The sequence below is a fragment of the Canis aureus genome, chromosome 8 (genome assembly GCF_053574225.1).
Source record: "Canis aureus isolate CA01 chromosome 8, VMU_Caureus_v.1.0, whole genome shotgun sequence".
Taxonomy (NCBI): Eukaryota; Metazoa; Chordata; class Mammalia; order Carnivora; family Canidae; genus Canis; species Canis aureus.
This window is the reverse complement of record NC_135618.1, coordinates 24,403,064-24,419,024: the sequence shown is the minus strand read 5'-3', so window position 1 is coordinate 24,419,024 and position 15,961 is coordinate 24,403,064. Positions and strand designations below refer to the sequence as shown.

Genomic DNA, 15,961 nt, shown 5'->3' with positions numbered 1-15,961 from the left:
CCATGAGTACATACTCATACATACTCTCATGAATAAGGATTAAATTAATGCACAAAATCCCTAAGGTGTTTCTTATTTGGGTTCATTGATACATTTTAAAAACTATCTTGTGGCAATTATCACCTTTCTCTTTCTTCAGTCCCCCTCAGGGATGCCCTTAGCTGAAAACTCTTCAGCTACATGGGATGGGTTTTTCCAGCCCATCTTTTCTCTTCCTATGCCCCCACCCCTTACCACAGAGAGGCATACAATGGACATTGCTAGCATTGCCATTTTCAAAGATGCCTCTAGCTTTCTAGAGTTTAGGTCAACAAATCCATATAGGCCATGGAGCTATTTCCATATAACCCTAAGGAAAATGCCTTTTGTTTTTCATGGCTATGATCAAACAATCTGCGAGTCACAATTTTAGTGGCCCACAGAACTATCAGTGAAATAAATGTTTGTATTTTATGCAACCTTAATTCCCAAGGGTTTAAATGGGAGTTTAGGGTGGTGGTGGGCAAGGGGGAAGTCTGAGAAGTAGACCTAGTGCTGTGTGTATAACATCACCTCCCACAGAATTGCATATGGTCAGTGTCTGGATTTGACACTTAGAAGGCACCTCGCTCCTCATACAAAGAGGTTCTACAGAGCTTTTCCCTCCAAGCTGCCAGCCTTGCCTAGATATAGCTGGATCCCGCCATAAACAGCTTAAGCTCCAGCTGTGACCCCTAGTTCCATGCCAGAGTACTGCTATAATCCTGACACAGAACTGATTAGCCATGCTTAAGGACTTATGCATGCATGGGACATGATATTCAAGCTTATTTAAAAGGATAAGTTGCAGAATTTGAGGTAGGGAAATGAAAAATTTAAGAGAGGGAAGTAAAGGCAGAGGGAATGGCATGTGCAAAGGCACAGAATGATATAATCTGATAAATTAGGGACTTAAAGGAAATTTAGTAGGATGAGAATAAAAGCATAGGAGGTAGAATAGGAAGAGAGGGGCTAGTTAGGGAAGCAGGCATCAGATTGTGAAGGCCTTCTGGACCATTCTGAGGAACTTAGGTTTTAAAAACAGGTGATTAACACTGAATACATTTTTAAGCAGAGAAGTGAAGTGATAAAAAAAGGTTTGTTTATTTGTTTTTAATGAAAGCAACTATAATAAAGTGGAGTGCGAGAGACTTTTGGTAAGATCAGAGAAAGGCTGGGCAGTGGTCAGGCAATAAAGGTAAGACTGGACTAAGAGGATAACTATTATTGTGGTGGGGATAGAGTAAGATTTAACAGGCATTTCAAAAATAGGATAGAGCTGACAATGGCTCTGAAGAATCATGAAAAATGGTTTTAAGAGTGATTACTCAAATTTGTTCTTGGGAAACTGAGGAAATTATGATGGCCTCAATCAAGACAATCAAGATCAATCAATCCAAGAAGAAAAACACCAGAGATGGAGAGAAGAAAAGATTTCTGAGGCTGAAATAATATGGTCCAGAAGAAAAATCTTATGTCATAGATGCAGTATTTAAGACTGGAGCTGTAGTCCTAGCAGGATTGGGAGACTTACCACCTGTTGATATTGTTGATGGAACTGAGGGGTAATATGGCAGATGTGGCATATTAACATTTTGTACTAAGGATTTTGATCCATATTGAAAAGGTAATGATCTTCAAAGAGTCACTGATCCTTGTCTGACATTTACCCATTTTCTCCAGCTTCCATTGGCAGTCTATTGGCATTCCCACACTGATACATACAGACTTCTTTGCTTTTTCAGTTTCAACACACAAACACCAAATCACTGTCTGTATTCTGGGAAGGAGAAACAAATGTTTTGTTTTCTGATTTTAAAAATTTGTTGTATTTGAAGCAGCAAGGGGTTAGAATACAAAACCAGGAGCCAAAAAGTTTTGGTAGTTAAGTGACTTTTCTTCCTCTCTTCCTTCCTCCCTTTCTTATTTTAAACTTTAGTTTCCTCACCTAAAATGGGGATGGGTTATGGTGATGGTGGTAACGTTCTGGCTGCTTTGCAGGAACAAAATGTAATGATCAAGAGGGATAGTGGTTACAAAGATTCAATGAAACTCTCTTGGATTGCTATTTACTTAAAGCACAGTAGCAGTGAGTTTAATCCAATGGAATTATCTGCTCTGTTATGCAGAATGCTTCATGATACCTGGATAAGATGACCACATCTCCATCCCAGATAATTTTGTGTAAAATGGAAGATCATTGATAGCAGAGACACTGGAGCACATTGACCTAAGTACAAGCCCTAGATCAGCCACTTATTGGTGATATGATCATAGACAAGTTATTGGAACTCTTTAAACGTCTTCAAACCTATTATTGATAAAATAATTACTCCACCATATTTGTGTATAAGAAATGTATTTGTTTTCTTTTTTTTAAATTTAAATTCAATTATCCAACATATAGTACATCATTAGTTTCAGGTGTAGTGTTCAATGATTTATCAGTTGTGTATAATACCAGTGCTCATCCCATCATATGTCCCCCTTTTTTTTTTTTTTTTTTTTTTTTTTTTTTTTGACTAATAATGAAATTCTTTATCACTTTGGAGAAAGAGTAAAAGTCACACATTGATAATCCATGATGCCAAGCTTCTGAAGAGTAAAAATTTCCCAACGAAGAGAGGTATCTCCCTTAGTTTCTGTTTTATCAATATGAATAAAAACATCTGCTCCTTCACCAGCAAGTCCGGTACTCAAAAAGAACTGACCGAAAGTCTGGAAGAACCACCAATTCAAGTGTGAAGGGCTAAAGCTTCCAAACACAGCCACTGTTTTCTGTCACGCATCTTCATCTCAGTGGGGACATGGCCACTGCCCAGGGAACCTGTGGCAGGGATCCCAAGGTGGAGCAGCAGCAGATGTCATGAACACTGTGTGGTAACAGTGGCTTACAGCTTCCAGGCTCATAGCTCTGCGTGATGAGCTTCTGCCTTTAACAACTCACTGGGCTTCATGAAGATGCCTTCCATGGCTTTCCAGTAGTTGTTCTGGCTTGGCTGGGCCATGCCATGTACCTCCTTTTGCCCACTAATAGGTCGACCATATTGTTCTCCTGTGACGGACAGCAGAACTTCAGTGGAAGAGTGCTTGAACCGCACCTCACCATCCCTCACCCAGTAGGGCCCATTACAGAGCACAGTCCAGTCATCCAGATAATCACCTTCACCTTCCTCACCAAAAGCACTCACTTCCTGGTTTCCAGAGAGAGGTGAGGTGAAGTGGTGACTATGAAGGTTTCGGCCAGTGTTGACATGTGTCAGCCGGATGGGCTGGCCACATCTGATGGGGGTTCCTCTCTCACACACTGTAGCTGTTTTCCCCCGTATCCTCCAGTAACTATTGCTGTCATCCACAGAGGTTACACCTGTCACTGACTGCTGCCCACTACCTGACCCATAGCGCACGTCGTGTGAGTGCAATCGCACGTTGTGGCGCGTATTGAGTAGCTTCACCACAGAGCCGCATGTAACGACAGCCAGATTGGACGCCCCCACAGCATTCCACAAACCTCCCAACAACAGTAGCGACACCACAGCCATCCTAGCTGTAGCGTACAGCCCCTAATCTTCGGAGGTCATCATATGTCCCCTTAATGCCCATCACCCAGTTATCCCGTCCTCCCACCCACAACCCCTCCAGCAACCCTCAGTTTGTTTCCCAGAGAGAAGAGTCTCTTTTGGTTTGTCTCACTCTCTAATTTATTTCCATTCATTTTTCCCTCCCTTATGACACTCTGGGTGGTTTCTTATATTCCATATATGAATGAAACCACATAATTGTCTTTCTCTGACTGAGTTATTAAAGTCAGCATAATACTCTTCAGTTCCATCCATGTTGATATAAATGGTAAGTATTCATTTCTGATAGCTGAATAATATTCCATTATATACATAAACACACACATATGTATATGTTACATCTTCTTTATCCATTTATCTGTCAGTGGACATCTTGGCTCCTTTCACAGTTTGGCTATTGTGGACATTACTGCTATGAACATTAGGATGCAGGTGCAGGTGCCCCTTCAGATCACTACCTTTGTATCTTTGGGGTAAAACCTAGTAGCACAATTGCTGGGTCATAGGGAAGCTCTATTTTTAACTTCTTAAGGAACCTCCATACTGTTTTCCAGAGTGGCTGCACCAGCTTGCGTTCACACCAACAGTGTAAAAGGGTTTGGTTCCCCTTTTTCCACATCCTCATCAATATTTGTTGTTTCCTGTCTTGTTAATTTTAGCCATTCTGACTGGTGTAAGGTGGTATCTCATTGTGGTTTTGATTTGGATTTCCCTGATGACAATGACATGTGATGTGAAGTACTTTTTCATGTGCTTGTTGGCCATGTGTAAGTCTTCTTGGAGAAATGTCCATTGATGTCTTCTGCCCATTTCTTGACTGGATTATTTGTTCTTTGGGTTGACTTTGATATGTTCTCTCTAGACCTTGGATACTAAGTGCCCTTTATCTGATAGGTCATTTGCAAATATCTTTTCCCATTCTATAGGGTGTCTTTTAGTTTTGTGGACTTGTTTCCTTTGCTATGCAGAAGCTCTTTCTCTTGATGAAGTCCCAGTAGTTCATTTCTGCTTTTGTTTCCCTTGGCTTTGGAGACCTGTCTAGCAAGAAACTGCTGTGATTGAGGTCAAAGAGGTTGCTGCCTGTGTTCTCCTCTAGGATTTTGATGGATTCCTATCACACATTTAGGTCTTTCATCCATTTGGAGTTTATCTTTGTGTATGGTGTTAAGAGAAGGGTCTGGTTTCATTCTTCTACATGTGGCTGTACTATTTTCTCAACACCATTTATTGAAAAGACTGTCTTTTTTCCACTGGATATTCTTTCCTGCTTTGCCAAAGATTAGTTGGCCATAGAGTTGAGGGCCTATTTCTAGGTTCACTATTCTTTTGCATTGATCTATGTGTCTGTTTTTGTGATGGTACCATACTGTCTTGATGATCACAGCTTTGTAATACAGCTTGAAGTCAGGTACTGTGATGCCCCTAGCTTTGGTTGTCTTTTTTTCAACCTTCCTCTGGCTATTTAGGGTCTTTGCTGGTTCCATACAAATTTTAGGATTATTTGTTCCAGCTCTGTGAAAAATGTTAATGGCATTTTGATAGGAGTTATTAGAGTACAGATTTTTTACCTCTTTGGTTAGGTGTATTCCTAGGTATCTTATGGTTTGTGGTATACTTGTAAATGGATTGATTCCTTAATTTCTCTTTCTTCAGTCCCATTGTTAGTGTATAGAAATCCAACTGACTTCTGTGCATTGATTTTATATTCTGACACATTAGTGAATTGCTGTATGAGTTCTAGCAATTTTAGAGTGGAATGTTTTGGGTTTTCCACAAAAATATCATGTCATGGGGATCCCTGGGTGGCTCAGCGGTTGAGCACCTGTCTTCGGCCCAGGGGTGATCCTGGAGTCCTGGGATCGAGTCCCACATCGGGCTCCCTGGGTGGAGCCTGCTTCTCCTTCTGCCTGTGTTTCTGCTTCTCTCTCTCTCTATGTGTCTCACATGAAAAAATAAATAAAATCTTTAAAAAAATATATGTCATCAGCAAAGAGTGAGAGTTTTCTTCTTTGCCAATTTGAATGCCTTTTTTTCTTTTTGTTATCTGATTGCTGAGGCTAGGACTTCTAGTACTACGTTGAACAACAGTGGTGAGAGTGGACATCCCTGTCATGTTCCTGATCTTAGGCAAAAAGCTCTGTTTTTCCCCATTGAGAATGATATTCAGCATGGATTTTTCATAAACACCTTTTATGATATTGAGGTATGTTCCCTCTATCCCTACGTACACTGTGGAGAGTTTTATTCAAAAAAATATGCTGTATTTTGTCAAAGGCTTTTTATGCATCAATTGAGAAGATCATATGGTCCTTGTTTTTTCTTTTGTTAATGTGATGTATCACATTGATTGATTTGTGAATGTTGAACCACCTTGCAGATAAATTCTACTTGGTTGTGGTGAATAATCCTTTTAATGTACTGTTGGATCCTATTGGCTAGTATCTTGATGAGAATTTTAGCATCCTTGTTCATCAGGGATATTAGTTTGTAATTCTACTTTTTGATGGGGTCTTTGTCTGGTTTTAGGATCAAGGTAAAACTGGCCCCATAGAATGAGTTTGGATGTTTCCTTCCAGTTCTATTTTATGAATCAGCTTAAGAAATGTTTTTAAAATGAAAATTAAATCTCTGAGAAGCCATTTACCAGGATGTTGAGGCACTCATCATTCAGATTTGCTCTTTTCTACTTCTAGTCACACATAAATATTGCCTAAAAGTCTCAGTTGTATTTTGTGGCTGGAAAGAAGAAAGTCTTAACTCCTCAACCTGTTGTGCTCTCTATCTAGGTCCATTTGATCCACTAAAATAGGAGAGGTTCTGTTATCTCTGTGTCAAGCTTAGGTATGAGGGTTTTGCTAAGGCTGGGAGCTTAGGCTTTCAGTACTCTTAGGTACAGGATAAACCATTTCTTTCCGAGGTCCTGAGAGAGAGCTCTTAAGTGTATAACACACTTTCTGAGAAGCTAAAAGAGTTGGGTATGGATCTTTGCTATTTGCAAAATCAGCTGAAACATCCCTTCCCAGGCTTGGGGGATCTCCCTCTTATCAGGTTCACAATTTTTAACCTCCCTCCCTCCATACCTCTACCACTGAACCTTGGGCATTTGTCCCATAATTTTCCCTCAGAGGGTCTTTACAAACAATGCCTCTATTTCTTTCCTGGGTGTATGGTAAAAAGTGTGTTTATTGCAGTTAACATTGCCATATTGAATCCCTGTTTTATGCATATAAATCACTTACCATACTGTTTGACACAGCATTAAATGCTTCATTAATGACAGTTATAATAGATATGTTCTGTCTCTCTTGAACCACACTTTAGACTCCTTGAACTCTACAGTGCAGCTTTGTGTCCCAGGAAGATGACTCATAGCACAAGTTATTGGTTCCCATACTCTGGCTCTTGGGTAGGTTCTGACAATAGAGGAGACTAAAGAGGGAGAAGAGAGTTAGATTAAGGTATTTATTTCCTTGGCTTCTCCCACTAGGCTTGCAGTGAACTGGCTGCCTTGCTCTCTGGAAGGCCACAGCTCCTGCCAGGTCGTCCATGCTTCATAGCATGGAAACATCTTCAGAGTACTGCCTCTTTCCTTGATGCTTTTCCTCAATCATAGCCTCTCCTTTGGTAAATAGCTCCCACCCTCATTCTTCCTAATAGCATCTTGATCTTATTCAAGAACTGGGATTTCAAGTTCTTGATGAGTCACTTCCCAAACCTAGAGGGATGAATGCTAAAGTCGGTCATAATTTCATTGTTATGTTAGCAAAAGACATAAACATATAAAGATGCACTGGCCAACAAAATAGTAGATGAAGTCCATCCCTTGGAAGCACCATGAAAAATTTTCCCTGCCCTAAAACAGGAATGCTGAATAAAAGCTTGTGTTTTTACTTTTGAATCTTGTTGTATAAGATGTGATACTTGGAGCTCTTGAAGCCATCTAATGACTATAAGCAAAATCCAAGAGAATCACAGAGAAACCTGAGATTGTGGAGTTGCTGAATTAAGTCTAGAACAGTCTACTGCCAAACTTTCGTTATAAAATATAATTTTCAGTGATTTAATAAGTTCAATTGGAGTTTTATGTAATTTGTAGCCCAAAAATCTTGACTAATTAGTCCCAATTACTATTCACACTTGCTTACTTTTAGTGCAGAATATTGCTAATAGAAAAACAATTTTCCAAATGTTCGGTTGCTGCTCTTTTTTTTCCTATTTTGCTATATACTTTAAAGTTAAGAACATAAAATAATAAAATAACATTTAAATCTGTTTAAGGTAAGGTAGTATATATTTCTGTCTCATCTGGAAATGGCATACTTTTGAAATGAATGCAATAGAAAGTGGGAAAATCTAAAATTTCAACATATATCGAGAACGAATAACAAAATGATGTCTCTAAGATTAAAGAAAAAATGACATAATGCTTTTAAATTTTATTGTGGAAATTATGGAGTCTGAAAAGAAAAGCTATTTGCTTACAAGTTAAATGAAGAATGGACAACTTTGAAGACTCAGGGAACTCTTATTAAAAGTCATTTCACCAATGACTAATTCATAATTTTCCAAGTGCTTGGGAAAGTGGCTAGCCTATTATTAGCATGACATAATTATTTGTTTAACATATCTTCTGCATGAAAAGAGAGGTAGAAGCCAGGATTAATAAGTTTTCATTCTCAAACAGGTTTTCCTGGAAAGACCCTATTTCTAATATGGATTGATTCATTCAGTTCACCTCAGTGACTCAAGGATCATATAGTGCGAAGACTATATGTCACATGACTCATCCCTTCAATGGTTTATTACCAGAAACTCTATCAGCTGCTCAGAAATAACCAGAGTTTTGTAAATCACTCATGTTTTTTATGATTTACCTCTTTCCAGTGCATTTTCCCTATGGAGAGAGAAAGCAAGGGATAGACAACTGGGGATCAGAAAATTGTGTCATAGACATTTAAATCCTGTCTGCTTTCTGTTTCCCACCTCCTCATCTCTTTTTTCCAATTTTAGGTGCCAAATCAGTTACTGTCTTCCCACAATATTAGTCTGGGGTGGGGAGCAAGATAGGGACAGATGTTGGCTCTAAGAAATAGCCACCCCTTCGTTTATATCTCTGATATAACATACTTATTGATACCAAGATAAAAACAAAGCACTACACATATTATCCAATTTTTGTGTAAATCCAGAAAAAACATTATTATTGACTTGGTTCTATATCAAGTCAGGCAAGTTATCCACAAACAGGCTGAAGATAATAAACTCTTTGGGGCATCCATATACTGTACAGCAATCACACCATTCCCTAGAGCCACAGAGGAATTCATTTACCTCACATAGGTGAGCCTTCCTCTTCCCCAGAGAGCATTTTGTTCATCTTAGCTCAATACAAGATCAGATCCATTGTCAGTAGTAACAATTTGTACCAAGCTTTTTTCCACTGGGCTAAAACTTAAAGCATCTCTGAATGGAAAATAAATGGCAATAGCTGTATCTCAATTTTTACAAGGGGGCAAGGGGAGAGGAAAAGAGAGGGAGAAGCTTAAAAAGATTAAGACCTTCGCTTGAAATCATAGGTTCATTCATTGTGATAACACAAAACTGAAGCCAGGCCTTGGAAAATCTAGTCCACTGATTCCTTAAACCTTCTGTTTTCTTATTTGTTGCAGGTAAATGACAATCCTTGCCTCACTATAACTCAAACAAAGACAGTGAAGAGCCCCTTGGCATTTGGAAGGAATTTTATTTTTGCTGAATTTGGAGACTGGCCTTGGCTGGCTCTTTATTAATGTTAGAGAAAAAAGTCAAAGAACATTATTTTTCTGTTAAAGCAAAGGTTTCTACATTAACTCTGAACTTTAGGACACCACATAGAGCTGAAGATAGAAGTTGGAGTGACAGTGACACAGAAATGAATTGAAATTGCCACTGACAATAAAGTAGGAAGCGGTGGTAGGCAGTAAAGTCTTGTCCCTGAAATTTTTACAGCATTGCCAATGCTGGAGGGGACAGTAATTTAAGGCAGTTATGGACCTAAAAAAAAAAAAAAAAAAAAAAAAAAGCAAAAAGAAAGCAATAATGTTGAAGTCAGACCCAGTCTGTATGGGATGGTTATTATTTGGTTTAAAACTGTGGAGAATGCATTTATGACTTTGGTAAAAGAGGAAGGCTGACCTCGATGCAGTGAAGATTTGAGATGGGATTGGAGGTCATTGTTCTTGGATTGCACTAAAGATGGGAGAGCCACATCATGCCCTGTCACTAAACAGACATGTGTATACAATTCTATCCATTCAGGGTTTAGAACCAGTAGACATTTGCATTTTAGGGATACATTTGAAAATCTCTGAGAAGCCAGAAGTGGTACTCTGAGAGCATATATGCATACATTCCTGGTCTCACTGAAGGAGGTATCCTATTCCACCAGGCAACACTGTATTACATAGGAAGTTGGTTGTGGAATAAAGACTTGGTATCAAAACACCACATGTGGATCCAGGTCCTGACTCTCTCCCTTACTCTCTGTGTTATCCTGGTCAAGTTATAGTCCTTCTGTGATTTTCAATTGTGCCATATATAATAGGGGATTATAATTATATTTGGTTTATAACATTAGGGGGTAAATAAAAGAAAGTGAGGATGCACTATATATCAATCACTATATAAATGCTAAAAATTGTTCCCACTAGATTGGGCTCATTTAAGAAAGAAAATGTAGGTTTTCCCCCTTCTAAATATAATTGGCTATTTTTATGTAGGCATTTGATATCAGTTACTATCAGGGACTTAGACAAAATTGCAAAAGAGACAAAATTTGAATCTTCCTAATTTCCATGTGAATACTTTGTCTACCCAGTTCTTCTTTCCCATGTTCTCCAGAGAGCCGGGTCAGAATAGGAGGATTGAGAGAATGGTAAAGTGAGTGGGGCAAGGATAATGACATGTAGGCTCAGTGTCTCAGGTGTGCAAAAATGCAAGAACTATGATAGAGTTTGAGATGTGAAAAAATAATTTTGGCTCCAACTGCAGCTCAGCCCAATTTATATAGAGTTACTATATTATGTATTTACTGTGTGATGTGGGCATATTTTAAGATGTTTGATATTATGTCTATGATGTGCCTAGAATCTTAGATCTTAAAAGGGCCTGATGGAGATGCTAAGGAAAGACTTGTTCACCATAATTAAACCAGCATTTAGAGGGCTGAGTTAGCAAAGAGAACAGGAGAAAATGTTCTGCTGGACCAATAATCCCTGATGGGGTGTGTGTGTGTGTGTGTGTGTGTGTGTGTGTGTGTGTGGTGAGGGATGAAGTGAGCAGGCATCACTCAGCAGAAACTAGGGGACACTTAAGGAATTAACACAACTTGGTCTTTTATTATAGAACATAAGGTAAGATGTGGGAAGTAACATTTCAGGCTGTGACAATTTTTGCTCATCCAGCAAAGGTACTAGCACATATTAGGCACTCGATAAATACTAAGTGAAGAAACGAATGAGTGGTCTAAGACAGGGAGTGCCCAGTGGTGCCAGAGCAGGCAGGGAGAGAGTGGTATCAGAACGTCTTAAAGCGAGCAGGATGCAGTGACTGGCTTGAAAGTCACCTTGACTAAGAGCAGGCAGCAGGAGAATTAAGTTTTTGCAGGAGTCCTTAAATAATAAGGATAATAGTATTGTTAACAATGATAAGCTTATTGTTTGCTAGGTGTTAAGCAGAACACTTCACTACGTTCATTATTACATTTCATTATCATATTAACTCTGTAATGTGGGCACTCTTACCATAGCCATTTTATGGACAAAAACGTAAAGTCAAGTTAGTTGCCTAAAGTCATGGCATGCGACAGAACTGAGACTTAAACTCGGGTTGGTGAGACTCTGGAACTGAAGCTCTTAATGCCTACAAAGTAGGAACCCTCAAAGGATTTAGTAAGAGGAAAACAGCCCCAATCAGAGAAAACTCAGATAGAATCCTGGTTCTTAAGGCAGGAAACTGATCTGAAGGTTTGGTAACAGAACTCCCTTTCCTTGAATAGGAGGTTTAAGTAGAGACAAAGTTGTAGGAGCAAGAAATGAGCTGGTTCCTTGAACTGGGACACAGGACCTAGGTCATGCTTCCTTCCAAAGCTCACACTGGTGGTGCTAGTGAGAGAACAGAGCTGCCAGCTGTGGAGGATAGAGCACTGGACCTCACAGTCAGCATGCACATGCTCATTCACACTGTGAACATTCTCCACCATAGTTAAATCTGTCCTTTCCAAGTTTAGTCCCCTCTCTTTCCTTACAGAGAAGTCTTTCTCTAAACAGATGTACATCAGTGGTTTTTTTAGCTGTGACTGCTCATTAGAAGCACCTGAGGAGCTCACAAAACTATCCATGTGTGGACTTAACCTCACACCAATAAAATCACTCCTTGGAGATGAAACCTTAACATTACTATTTCTTAAAAGTTTCCCCAGTCAATTCTAAGGTGTGGCCAAGGCTGAGAACTACTGATGTAAATCAACATTTCTGATTAAGGTAACCATCATTAATGTAAATTGGCTTATAGTTCTTAGGTGATGTATATATTTGTTCCTTATACAGTTATTTATAATTTTAAATATTTTTGAATTATAGATAAAGATATATTACTTAAAAATATTTTGTTTATTTATTTGAGAGAGAGAGTGCACAAGCATAGGGAGCTATGGAAAGAGAGGGAGAAACAGACTCCCCGCTGAGCAGGGAGCTGGATGTAGGGCTTGAACCCAGGATCCTGTGATCATGACTTGAGGCTAAAGCAGACACTTAACTGAGCCACCTAGACATCTCAATAAAGATATATTCATAATAGGAAATTTGTAAAATGTAAATATATAGGACAATTAGAAAATTAATGATAATGTTCATTTTAATAACATGTAATGAATTGAATTTTAATTCATTTAGTAGAAGGAAAACAAGTGAAACCCAAGATGTGCTGAACTGCAAATAAATGTTTCTTCAAAAGAAAAGATACTTACTTATCATTTCCCAACAATGTGATTGAAACCTGAAAGGCTCAGTACAATAGCTAGGAGTACTAGCTAAAAGCCTTTTGGAATGCATAGAAGAGTGTCCGAGAACATGATAGAACTTGTCAGAAATAAAAAATGAAGAGAGAGCTGAAAGACACATTTGTAGGCTAGTGTTATTTCTAAGGCTACAGTTGGGCCAGGATTGGGTAGTAATGGCCCAACTTCTAATAGAGAAAAGGTGCTAGACCTATGCAAGATGAAGTCTTGGAACCAGGACCCCTAATAAAGAAAGGTGACATGAGGGGGCACCTGGGTGACTCAGTGGTTGAGCATCTATCTGCCTTTGGCTTAGGTCGTGATCCAGGGGTCCTGGGATCAAGTCCCACATCAGGCTGCTTATCCCTCCACCTATGTCTCTGTGTCTTTCATAATAAATAAGTAAAGATTTTAGAGAGAAAAAAAGAAAGGTTACATGAAAGTCCTTACCCTCGATGGAAAGGTAAACTAGGAAGAAAAAAAAAAAGTAAATTGTCTATACTAGGCTGGGCTCAAGATAAAAGAAACTTCTTTTATGACAATTTGTATCTCATACCCAATGCACTGAACACAGTTTATGTGCCTTCTCAAATATGGTTGGCCTCTCACATCTCTGGAGCCTTCAGCTGTTTCATCATGGACATCACCACCTATGGCCTCTGTTGGATCAGCTGCAGTTGCCACCACCTTATCTGTTAGCATCTGTAATGGTTTCTATGCTTTCCATGGAGGCTATAGCCATTCTGGAGACCAGACCCAACTTAACTGCACTCAAGGAGACACTCTGGCTCCTCCAACCACTTATGGATTCAAATAAAGTGCCACGCTTGTTTGGGAAATTCAAGTTAAAAAAAGATCATAATTGGACTATTGGTTTGTAACACTCTGGCAAATATAGCAGAGGTAAGAGACCATGACCCAAATCTTGTAAGATTTCCAGAGATAAGTCATGCAAGACAAATTCACAATTCAAAAAAATAGCAAGCAATACACACATACACAAATAAGCCATAATACAAAATATTTTTGTATACCTTTTTTTTTGCATAATTCATTTTTTTCCCTCATGAGTCAGGAGGAAAAGAAAATCCAGCAGATGTATCCACCAAGAGCTCCACATAACAAGAATATCAAATGGTAAATAGAAAATTTTGAGTTCCCTCCATCCCTACCCAAAGCAAATTCTACAGGAAGAATTCAAATGCAGTAGTTTATGTAGTAGATGGTCCCAGGATATACTAGTAGGAGATTGAAAAAATTGGATAGAAAAGGGAAAACAGTCAGTAGACAAAAAGTTATAAACCAGTTTCTATTTTGGGCAACTGGATCCCAGTTTCACTAGGAACTTTCCTAGAAAAGATAGAACATACCTCAGTGTTATCCCAAATGAGAGACAAGGAAGCTGACTTAGACATTGACTTCTCATCAATCATCAGATGAAGGATGCTTCTGGGAACATTAACTCTCCCAGCCTTTGGATTTGCCTTGTGTGTGGGCTGGGTATGCTCTGGGGTCAGGAAAAACTAATCAGGCAGAGAGCTGCAGGCATCCAGTAATAGACTTTGGCTTATAGAGGTGAATGTCAAAGGGTTATAAGCAGGAATATCAGAATTTGACTGCTCAGAATGTTTAAAGAAATAAAGACTGCAATAAAAATATTTTCAAAAACCATGGAACTATTAGGAAAATAAATAAGCAGCAGGACTTTAAAGTAAACTGAATAGAACATTGAGGAGGAACAAAAAGATACCTCAGTCTGAGTGGATGAGTTAAATAGAGACAGCTAAAAAGAGACTTAGTGAAATAAAATAAATATAAAGAAATTATACAAAATGAAATGCAAAGGGATAAATGGTAGAAAATATGAAAGCAGTTAAGAAATATCACGTTTGGAGTGAAAAGTTTTAAAATATATTTAAATGGAATCCAAAATAAATGAACAGAGAACATGGAATAGAGGAAATATTCCAAGAAATAATGGCTGAGAATTTTCCATAATTATTAAAAGATATAAAACTGCAAAGTTGAGAATCATTCCCAAATCTCACGCAGAAATAACAGGAAATCCACTGAACACACAATTAGGCATATTCCAGAAAATGCAAAACATTGGAGACAAACAGGAGTGTTACAAGTAATGTGAGAGAAAAGAAAAACTAGGGCAGATTTCTCAAGAATGAAAAGGGACAGAAGTATACTACCTTTAAAATGTTTGAAGAATTTGCTGTTGATATAAAATTGAATTTTCCATTAAATTATAATTAAAAAAAAAAGAATAAAGTCAAGATGTTTTCAGACAAAGGAAAATGAGATTTTACCACCAATGGAGTTTGTCATACCTCACTGAAGACATTTCTTTTGGAAGAAGATGGGGATAGACACAAGAAAGAAAGTTTCTTAGATCAAAGTTCAAGGAACTAGTGCTTGTAGGCCAAATCTGGCCTACAGTCTGAATTTCCAAGGCCTGAGACCTAAGAATATTGTTTTTTTTAATAGACTTTATATTTTATAACATTTTTAGGTCTACAGAAAAATTGAGCAATAGTACAAAGAATTCTCATGTATACTCTTCCCATCCTCATTCTAGCTTCCCCTATTATTAACATATTGAGTTAGTGTATGTTAAGATTGACAAACCAAATTTGATACACTATCAAATGTGTGTGTGTACTTAGAGGGTACACACACATATAAATGTACCTGCACATAACCACATGAGTGTATGTACACATACACATTAGTTGGTACACACACATACACGTGTGTGTGAGTATACCCATACATATATAAATGCATACACACATTTTATATTGGTAGGTCTTCTTGGAAAATTGACTTCTTTATATTATGTCTCTGTTTATACTTGCTAGAGTAATTTCTCTTGAGGGCGGAGCTTTGTTATGAAGAGCAGAATGCTCTGGGTATATTTCAAAATGGTTACTTTTCCCTTCTGCCTTTTCAAAACAGAGGTTTTTTTTTTTTTTCCTCTTCTCTGGGCTACTGGAAGTAGAACTCCTGGAAGTGTAGGGGGCCTACCTAAGACTAGCCTCTGAGGAGTTTTAACTCCCAAGTTAGTCCACAGTCTTCAGCAACTTATCAATTACCATTCCCGTTCCCACTGATTATTTGCTCCAGCTCCAGGAAAGCTGTACAGTATTGTATGAAGCCAATAACATACGGGACTTACTACAAAACCTAGTTTACCCTACATAATACATATATAACTTTCTAGCCATTGGTAGAGGGGAAAATTAATGTAAAATACCTGATCAATTCAAAAGCAAGCAGGGAAAGAGAAAAGAAAAAAAAAAGCAGAGAAAAAGCAGGA

The 15,961-nt window shown here is 38.4% G+C and overlaps 1 protein-coding gene across 1 annotated transcript; it reads right to left on the bottom strand.

Annotated features, from left to right (window-relative positions):
• Positions 1–2,524: 2,524 nt before the first annotated feature.
• LOC144318517 (stromal cell-derived factor 2) lies at positions 2,525–3,589 on the bottom strand. The gene has a single exon (XM_077905537.1). The coding sequence runs from the start codon at positions 3,558–3,560 to the stop codon at positions 2,925–2,927; it is 636 nt and encodes a 211-aa protein (XP_077761663.1). The 5' UTR covers positions 3,561–3,589; the 3' UTR covers positions 2,525–2,924.
• Between the last annotated feature and the right edge of the window lie 12,372 nt (positions 3,590–15,961).

Bases quoted from the DNA above. Each gene is read 5' to 3' on its own strand.
- LOC144318517 (XM_077905537.1), bottom strand. From the start codon at position 3,560: ATGGCTGTGGTGTCGCTACTGTTGTTGGGAGGTTTGTGGAATGCTGTG.